Source organism: Haplochromis burtoni, unplaced genomic scaffold, assembly GCF_018398535.1.
Source record: "Haplochromis burtoni strain Fernald_Lab_line unplaced genomic scaffold, NCSU_Asbu1 Contig_16, whole genome shotgun sequence".
Taxonomy (NCBI): Eukaryota; Metazoa; Chordata; class Actinopteri; order Cichliformes; family Cichlidae; genus Haplochromis; species Haplochromis burtoni.
This window is the reverse complement of record NW_024582377.1, coordinates 3483701-3493801: the sequence shown is the minus strand read 5'-3', so window position 1 is coordinate 3493801 and position 10101 is coordinate 3483701. Positions and strand designations below refer to the sequence as shown.

Here is a 10101-nt window from a genome sequence, read left to right as displayed (position 1 = left end):
AAAGTTGATAAAATAAATTACAAATTTTGTATTGTTCGATACATATGCGTACCAAACCAAAAGCTCTGTATCGAATGGTTCAATATCGATACGAGTATCGTTGCACCCCTAATATATACAGTACACTGTGCAGCAGGGGTGTCAAACATATGGGCTGGGGGCTAGAATCTGAATGACAACGACTCAGATCTGGTCCATTTATATTTGCATGGCCTTTGAAAATGTAAAGGAGGGCATAAATGTTGGAACTTTAACTGTATTTCCTTAGTTTTTACAGCTTTTACTATATTCATACCAAAACAAAGTAACTATGTGATAAACAATTAAGTGACAGGAAAGTACTTTTTTCAGTTTCTACCATAGTTTCTTTTCAGAAACAGATTTCTTTCATTACAGCACCATTTATTTATCATGCAGAAAAACCGAAACTTACAGTTTAAAATAAACATCTTTTTTAATACATTCAAATATCTCAGTTGTGATTTGGTTCTTGTCAGGGACCAAGCAGTAAGGCATAAAGGACACAGGTGTTTAATTTTAAAAAAGGGGGTTTTATTGACCCAAAAATATGAAAGATAATTAACAAAGCCAAAAAACTTAAACAGGCAGACCAATAAAAGAGGTCAACTCAATAAGCTAAACTCAAAATAACAACTAACGAAACCACAAACAAACATAAGACAAGCTGACCTTCTGAAATGACACACGGGTAACTTAAATACTGGCTTGGCTAAACCAAATGGCACACAAGGGGGGAAAAAAGGCTGCCATATAACCAACTATCCATCCATCCATCTATTCGCTTCCGCTTATCCTTTTCAGGGTCGCGGGGGGCGCTGGAGCCTATCCCAGCTGTCATAGGGCGAGTATAACCAACTAATACAAAACAATTAAACAAACTTGAAACAACCCCCAGGCAATGAAGCATGTGGTTTTGTCCAATTAGGCTGTCAGCAGTACTTCAGCTCTTCCAGCCCTTTGCCAACCAGGAAGGAGAAACCAAACCCCAGCTAACTCAAAGAAAGAAAGATATATTAATATAACATAAAACAGAACTTTGACATTGCAGTGTTAATATGTGTGCACGCCATATAAACATTGGAAGGTGTGACAGAAAAGAAAAGAAACAATATATTGGACAATAAGTAGAATATATTTAAAGTAGCGACTGCAAAGTTAACTAAAGTGAAGCAACTAGTGTTGAGGTGTGGAGCTTACCCTGTGTTGCTTCCCATCACAGTGCTATATAAATAAAACTGAACTGGTCTGGCCCTTCATATCAAAGTGGGTTGTGTGTGTCCACAATGTAAAATGAGTTTGACAGCTCTGCTCCGCAGTACATATACAACACAAAAGAAAATGCCTTAATATATTAGTGACTTTGGCTGAGCTTTAACGTAATTAATTAAATCTGATTGGCAAGTTAATGGCTATTATTGTTGAAGAAGTTAATTTTTTATGCGTCTGCAAGCAAGTACAGCTGCTGAAAAAAATGTTCATGTGCAACACTAATAGATGGAGAAAGAGCAGAAATGGGAGAAATATTTGAACTTTTTTTTCCCCAAAGGTGAGCACTGCTCAGCAAGTGACATTTGATAAACTTGAAATTTAAAGTTTACATGTGATGTCCTGATACGCTTTACACTTTTTAAAATCATTTATCGGCTTTCTACATCACGTTTTTCACTAAATTATGTTTTCATGAAACATCTTGCAAAACTAACTATAGCGCACTAAATGTTGTGTTATTCAAAGGCTGCATGAAAACACCGGGCAGTTTAGTGCAAGCTGAACTGTTAGTTTGCAGTGATGCACGAAGTTGTACTGGTTACATCTCGGTTACTGTTACTTGGTTGCATCAGCGAATGCAGACATCAATTTATTTTGATCGATGAATTTATATTTACTTTCTGAAGTCTATCTTTCATACTAGCTTTATTGTGTCTATGGGTTGGAAATCAGCCATATAGATCATGAAACATCTGAGTGTATTTTCATGAATTCATTTGGCTAAATCCACAAAGAGCAGTGAATATCCTAGTAGCGGCAAAATGTTGGATCATCCCAGTCTGTACAGAAAATATCACTGGAGGCCACAAAACAGCTTATGTGACTTATTTGTAAGTAGTTCTTTTCACCACGTCACACAGCTACACCCAGTCTAGGGTTCCCCCACCTGCCAAATCCCACTTTAACACCTGCTTACATTCCTAGCTGCTTTAAAGCCCACTAATTAACACATTTTATTGTGGGTAAGTCTAATTGTGAAAAAAATAAAAGCAACACTCTGACAGGCTGTTAGGTGCTGAACTATTTCTTGGCAGATGACTTTCTGGAGTCATGCCGTCATTGTGAGGTAACCAGTGGAGACTCTGGGAAGTTACTGGTCTGAGCCAAGAAACAGTCTGGCGCATAACCCCCCCCCTAATTTGGCTCTGGCTTAGGCCTGAACCCACAGACACAAGCTTTATCAGTCTTCCTATCATCCAACTGTTGATGAAGTTTTTTTTTTCTTTTCAAAACCAATGCACCATTGTTTTAATCATTAATTTAAAGCCCACCCTCTTGATGTAGAGCTGAGCTTGTTTCAGTGCAACCAAACTCACTCGCCCCACTCCACCCTTGGCTTTCATGGATCGCGTCATAACTCATTAACCAGCGTAAATTAAAGCTAGAAATTTGGTGTTCTTTTTCTGACAGTGGCCTCAAAAACAAATTCTCACACTTCTGATTTTGTTGTTCTACAAGCAAACTGTTGCGCAATAGGCTTATGTAATACGTATCCAGAAGATTCTGTATTGCTCATTTAAGTTCTCTGAAGTGACGTGCTACCTCTCTGTGACCCACATAAAGGCAAGCCTTACCGTGCCAGACTACTGTGGTCACCCCTGGGTTTCGTAACAAGGTTCGAACAGTCTGTTTTTCCCCTGTTCCCTATGGGGGAAAACTATTGCATAATCGCGTGTCTGCATTTGCAGGCCTGTGTGGCGGTGCTTTCTCCTGTCATTGTGTTATTTAGGAGCCACAGTGCAGCTTCGAAACATCCAATCTAGCCATCCATCTCCCCGCCACTCCTGCACCGCCTCACCGTGGCTGTTACACAATGTCCAGCTGTGGAGCACAGCAGTGTGTTGGGAGACATCTGCACCTCTCCTCCTGCAAAATCCCCTCATCACATGGTTTTGTTTACGCATAGCTGCTTTCAATATCCCAGCAATGTGAACAAAAGAAAAAAAAACAAACAAGGGGAACACACAAACTCTGTCCAAATGACACAAGGAAATACAGTCACAGGAAATGCATTCGCCACCAACTCTGCCCCAAGCCCACAGTGGCTTGTGCTGCATGCAAACCAGGATGGATGAGCCTGTTGCTCTGTCATATCACCAATTATGGCAGCGGCACGGAATCCTCACGGTATCTCATTGCTTCCCATTTTCCTCACATTGTCTGTGTCGAAGCAGTCACTGCGGTGTACCCAAACAGTATCTGGAATGTCTGCGGTAACAGAACTGGGAAGCACCGTCTCCTTTTGATCTTTAGCAGGGAGGTAGATGCTAAGTCATGTGTGAGGCAGCAGGTCTGGTAAGAGTTTGGCTGTGAGCTAGTTGGCAACGTTTCTGGTTTGCGGGCTAGCGATCCACGCTGGCCCCAGACATTTGTTGGCAGACCCGAGGCTGTAATGAAACCACCCAGAGTGTTTTGGCTCTCGCAGCCAGACTTCTGCTCTCAGTGTTCCTGCAACACTAGAGTCTCATCTTCAAACGTGTAGAGACCCTGTAATGCTCCACAGAGCTGTAACAGCCCACGACAAGTAACAATAATGTTTATCGTGTTTTATTTTTGATGTCCTGTATGCATCTGTTTTACAGATTTTCAGACGATTACACATTATGTTTAATTCTGTTTAAACTGATTACTTTTAATAGTAAGTACGCAATCCACATAATGACATCATTAAGTTAGAAACACATGTTTTAAAGAAAAATTGTCTTTACACAGCGATGCATGTACAAATGTTTCTAGTGTTTTAATTAGAAAAAAAGTGAGGCTTGGTTCAGGATAAATCTACTCTGGTCACTACACTGTATCACCAGTGCTAAACAGTATTGACAAAGGCAAACCCCTGTAGTTTCAGTAATCCCCTGAATCTGGTGACCTATCATCTAATCTGAGACTTTATGTTACTTTTGTTTGACTATGGCGTTACTTTATAGTTGCCAATATCTTAAATGTAGAATGTATAGAGTAAAAACAGGGATATTCTGCAGAATTCATTTACCCCTTTAAAGGCTTATACAAGTACCCGCCCTCCCAGTACGGTATCTTTGTGATCCATCACTCCAACTCCTTGTGAAGACACCACACCAGTGTCTGTCCCACACCTGTCATGGACACCACACGGAAGCCAATCTTCTCCAGCTTGTCCAGCACCAGGCGAGGCGGGTCATCCACGTGATACTCGGAACTGAAACAAGCATAAACAAAGCAATTCTGCTTTCCACAGATGTGGGGGTTTCTGCATCTCTCAGTAAACTTCTCTTGGAAAATAGAGTGCTGTTAATTGTTCTAGTGCTTGTTCACTTCCTTCCACACCTTGTTTCATTTGAATCAGATTGCCAATGGCAACACCTCCCTGATCTGTATTCCATCACCTTGAACGGTTTACTCCAAATCTGCAAGGCAGCAGCTTTCCTCCCCCCTCCCCAACCACACTGAAGCCTTTTCTTCTATACGACCCAATTTCAGCTCTGCTGTCAACATGTACATGTTAACTGCCAAAATGTACAAAGCATCAGTTTTAAGTGCCTAAATATGGATATGCTGCCCACTGTGAGCAAATTTACAGTAGACTTGGAAATAAAGTCTGCACGTCTGTGTGCAGCTAAAGATCAGAATGGAGGCAATGGTTAAATCTTACCCATTTACAATCACTGATAAAAATTGTTTCACAAAAATTATTGAATCAGGAGCAAAATCCTGTCAATCTTTGTAAGAGACATCAGCCTCATGGTGCTTAAAAGCTTGAGCTGAGATAGGCTTACAAAACTTAACCATTTATCCTTGGGCGTTTCACATGGTAGCTCTGAGGTCAAACAGTGCAATTTAAGAAAAATGAAAACAGAAAAACGCTGCAAAGACCCTCAACTAAAGTGTTTTTCGGGAGACAATAAGGTGAAGGATCAGCTACAGTAAATGGCTAATAGCAAACATCTATAGTTTATATAAATCATGTGATTAAATCACACAGTGCCTTGGTGTTACCGTCACCCCAAAAACACTTCCGTTCTGATTTATTCAACTTCCGTTGTGTTTTAGCTGCAAAAGATTTCACCTCTCAGGGCCATCATAACACGCTTCCCACATTTGACCTATATAGCTCCCATGATTACTGACTTGGGTACTCACAAGTTGTTCCCCAGCATAGTCGTTTTCCTCGCTCCCAGGTAATTCATGACCACTGGATCCGAAAATTCATCCCCCACATTTGTCGGACCGTTCTCCTGCAAGGCAGCATTAAGTGTATTACCCACACAGCTTAGAACTTACTCTAGAAATATTGGGGGGGGGAGACAGCATCCCTAAAACAAATTGTCTGTACAGCTCTCACTGATTGCACCTGCAGCCCTCTGGCAGGTGCACATGATAATCTCCAATATCTGAACATGCTAAAAATAGATGATCCGATATACTTAAAGGGCACTGGAGGAATTAGGCTGCTGGAGTCGTGGAGACAACAAAATGAACATGCGCAAACAAGAGGCCGACAACTGAGCAACATGTGTTTTTAATTGACGTGGCACACACACATACAAAAAGGTCCCACGCACGCTTCTCGCGTCTTTTGTAACCATAACTTTTTTCCCCCAGCGTGCCGAATATTACCGGCCATTGCATAACCAACCTTGGCTGATCAGTAGGCTAGTGTGCGCGCTGTTTGCAGTCAAATAAACACATCTGCGAGTCAAACGCGCCTCCCCCGACAGGATGATGGGAGTCGTTTACGTATGCAAGATACACACCAGTCGAATCTGTGTGCTGACGAACATGTACGGCATCCCGCTCGCTAGCTTTGCTCCGGTATTCCCCCAGGAGTGACTGAAAGAGGTGTCCTCACAGATAAACGGTGCCCTCTTCAACTCGAGCTCCAGCTGACTGCGCTTAGCGGAATGCGGAAACACCCACCGCGACGAGCCAATCACAGAACCCCTCTCAGCATCTGTCAACAGCCCGCTCTGCACAGGGTCTTGTTCAACTGGGATCGCTGGTTTGTTGATATGAGAAACGCGGGGCAATGTGCATGTACGAGAAGGAAATGTTAGTTTATAGTTTCATTTAACCAAGTCATTTTTTATTCTTCCAGTGCGAAAGTTCACTTGAAAATCTCATCATTCTTTGGATGGGAATTTATTTAATAAGCTGCACATTTATTAAATTACATTTCAGCCACAACCAATTGTGCTACACATTTTCTTTCATTTTCAGGCAACTTACTGCAAGTGGAAAGAAATGCAATTTCAGTTTCCGTGGTCGCTGTCGTACAGTCTGCTCTATGTATTTGCATGTATTTGTTTAATGCATGTATTATATTAAACCTGCACTGTCTAGAATTCTCTCCTTCCCAGAGATTTATTAATTTCCTCCTGAGTTCGGTAATAATAACTCTGGATCAGTCTTGTGACTGGGAGGGAAATGAAAGGCACAGACCAAAGGAAAGCAACAATGGTGGGAACTCCGATAAGATCAGTAATATGAATGTAATGTCCTGTGGATGCCAGAAAAGCCTGGTGGACTCTCAGTTAGGCTTTGCATGTCATGGTCAGTGGGAACAGTAATTTAAAGCCTGATCGCTGCTTAATAATGTGATGGTAGGCAGACGTGCATCCAGGCAAACCAGATTCAGAAATGTCCTGTGGTGCAATCAGTTTTGAAGGCATAAATCGAACCAAAGTGGTTTACCATCAAATCAAATATGTTTTTAAGATTAGGTCGTGTATTTGTCTTAAATTTAATACGTCTTTAGCAGTCTGAATTGACAGTGTTAAATGGCTTCTGACATTATACAGAGCCTTTAATGTGCATCTGCTTGATTCAGACTGGCATCTGTGAGTGGTGGGGACTGCTGAGAAGAGCTGACCTCTACTGGCTTCTGAGATCAGTGAAATTCATTTCCTATTTGTTTTATTTTCATTTTTTTTCATTAACAAGTTAGTTTTGTATTCAGTAAAATCAGCTTCAGTTTGGATCATCTGCACTACTCCTAGACATCAAAAAGAAACCAGCTGAGGTGGTTCAGCTCAGGGGACTCAGGGATCCCTCTTGGGTGTCTTCTGGGTGAGGTGTTCCAGGGATGTCCTACCGGGAGAAGGCCACTCTAAACAGATTATATCGCTCAGCCTGGCCTGGCAACACCTCAGCGTTCCCCTGGATAAGCCAGAGGAGGTAGCTGGGTAGAGAGAGGTCTGAGATTCTCTGATTAGGCTGCTGCCCCAAAGCCTGACCTGAGATAAGTGCAAAAAGATGGATGGACGGATGTGATACAAAATGAAAGAAACAAGTCTTCACCATTAAACCAATGAGATGTGCTGCAGGAGAGAAAACAGGAAGGCAGCAAAGTTATTGCAGAGGCTCCAAAAACAAAGCAGAGACCCCCTTCTTGCCAAGAAGAACCCTCTCTCTGCAAGCATGTTCCTATGCACTGAGACACTTCCTGTGCTCCTGCAGCGTCTTCCTGCACTCGCTCATCTGCTGCTGGTTAATAGAGTCCAGGGTCAACTCCTCTCTGACCCTGTGGTGACAGTGGAGCACATCCCTGGTGGGTCCATGGGAAGCAGCGTGATCTTTTGATGAGGTCTCTGCCTTAGCCCCTCTCAGCTGAAGTGTGACTGCCTGCTGCCGGAACGCTTCCATCAAAGCTCCTTTTCTCTACACAACAGTCATAAAAATACAACCAAGAAACACAACTGTGCTCAAGTTGAGTCTCGGCCTGTTTACAACATATGATATTGAAAACAGAAACAGACATCAATTAAATTCAAATAAATAAGCTTCATGTCTTGTACGTCCAATCCGGCCGTTGTGTCGGACATCCCACTCGCAATATCAAGCTTCACATGATCAATGCGTTTGATGGATTTACTTGCTGTGAATAGGCGTGGGCGAGAAATTTGCCCTGAAAGGGTTGCGCTGCTAAAGCGATCGCTCTAAATCACTGAGTGGGAACTGAATAGGAATGAATTATACAGCAGACAGTGTATGCATTTCACGATTTACTGTAGGTGTGTGCTGGGGTTATTATTCCACTATTCAGCTGAGAGATTTAAACTGTGGGAGATTGCAGACAACAGGCACCTCTGACAGACTGGGTGCTAGGCTTGAGCACGGCGTAGGTTTACATTTGTTTAATTGTGATGAATCACTGCATTGTGAGGCCATATACTTTTTTTCTTTAGAGCTTCATAATCGTGTGCCTGCAACTGCCTTGTGTAGCCTGTTTCTCCTCCAAGGAGCCTCGCGGTCCCTCTTTTGCAAGGAGATACATCACTGACCTCCTTTTTCTTTGCTTTTTTCCAGATTTCACCGTGCAGCTTACATAAAGCATCTCCGTGCTGCAGCGATATTACCCGACAGCAAGGTTCAGCTCTTTCCTCCTCCTCCTCTTCCACCACCTCCTCCTCTCTGTTTTCACCTCACCTCACCTCACCTCCTACTTTGAAATGCTGCGCTCACTGATAGATGACACAGCCGGCATAGCGTTATGAAACATGTGCGAGCGCTGTCACCGGGTTAACATTTTGCTGAGAAACACCAGGATGCGGTTTAGGCGGTTCTGCGTACTGAAAAGGAGGTTTTGTTTAGGGAGACTTTCTCCCAGTGATGAAGAAAAATGTCATCAAATATTTGGAGCAGCGTTTTCTCACACACTGTCTTTTCTCTCGTCACCTCAATTTAGGGCTTGATTTTGTGCGAGAGGCATGTCCCTTTGGCTTACCACAAATGGGATTGATTGGGCTATTAGTAACAGGAAACAACACGATGTGCAATAAACAGAGGGGAACAGAGAAGAACTTTACGAGGTCTTGAATGCATCTATCAAGCTATCAAGACTTTTTCTCTGGTCTATTCTGTGTTTCATTCTGAGGATTTGTAACCCCGACAGCCATCATTTAGCTGGAATATTTGTCTCTTTTTAATTTAGATTGTTGATGCTGTGAAAAAAGACAGAACAGTGATTTGCTTAAAATGACCTGGGACATGTCTCAGTTTATCTTAAATGTTCCAAGAACAGCAGTCTGAGATTGAAATCCTTTGGGATTTATAAGTAACTGAGCGGCTGCGCACCATTTACTGTTTGACAACATGATTAAAACACTTCCAAGCATGCCTCAGTCCTTAGTAAACCTCAGAGTTAAAGACTTACTGCAAATAAAGTCATAGTCGAGGGTTAAAGATGATTTGTCTGTCTCAAAATACTACTTTGACTACTCAGCCGGAATGTTGATGACATGTCTCCTTCGAAAGTCTGAAACTTAACAGGATTTATTGTTACAAGATGTTAATCTGTTTGGAAAGTGCCATATAAAGACAGGGTGAATGAAATGGTAAGTGTGATGGCTAATTGAACAGGGAGAGGAATGACAGCATGGATGTGTAGCAATAGGACTGATTCAAATCTCGATTCTCATCAGGCCTGTGGTCATTGGAATGTTTTGTATTATATGCCGCAGCATGTGGTTGCTGTTTATGCACAAGTCCGGCAGAAGTAATCTGCTCTGTGTATCTTACAGCTTCGGTACACAAGGGATGGCTTCTCTTAGAATAACTACCATGACAATGAGTTGGGCAAGAGCAAAGGGACAGCTTGGCTTTGTTTAATCCATAACGACGACAGAAAGACAGGATATTGTACCCTTCATTGTGCAAAGATTGCTGGTTTCCATTAAAATATGGTCGTAACAGCTGTGTAGTGTGATGTGTTATTATAATGACATGCTGGGCAGCAGCGACTACAGCTTTAGATCACATCAGTGATCAGAAGGCGATATGACGAGTTTATGACTCTTAGACGTGAGCTCGATGCTCTCAGCAGGTGAAAGATCT

The 10101-nt window shown here is 42.3% G+C and overlaps 1 protein-coding gene across 1 annotated transcript; it reads right to left on the bottom strand.

The window, feature by feature from the left end:
* Window positions 1–3821: 3821 nt before the first annotated feature.
* On the bottom strand, window positions 3822–6240 carry gchfr (GTP cyclohydrolase I feedback regulator). Its single transcript, XM_005916921.3, has 3 exons — window positions 6024–6240; window positions 5410–5504; window positions 3822–4468 (listed from the first exon to the last, which is right to left on the bottom strand). Exons 1-3 carry the CDS (start codon window positions 6057–6059, stop codon window positions 4339–4341), a joined length of 261 nt encoding a protein of 86 aa, XP_005916983.1. The 5' UTR covers window positions 6060–6240; the 3' UTR covers window positions 3822–4338.
* Between the last annotated feature and the right edge of the window lie 3861 nt (window positions 6241–10101).

Coding starts and splice junctions, on each gene's coding strand:
- gchfr (XM_005916921.3), bottom strand. CDS start 6,059: ATGCCGTACATGTTCGTCAGCACACAGATTCGACTG. Junction 5,505..6,023: donor TCAGCACACAGATTCGACTG/GTGTGTATCTTG, acceptor GCTGCCTTGCAG/GAGAACGGTCCGACAAATGT. Junction 4,469..5,409: donor ACTATGCTGGGGAACAACTT/GTGAGTACCCAA, acceptor TGCTTGTTTCAG/TTCCGAGTATCACGTGGATG.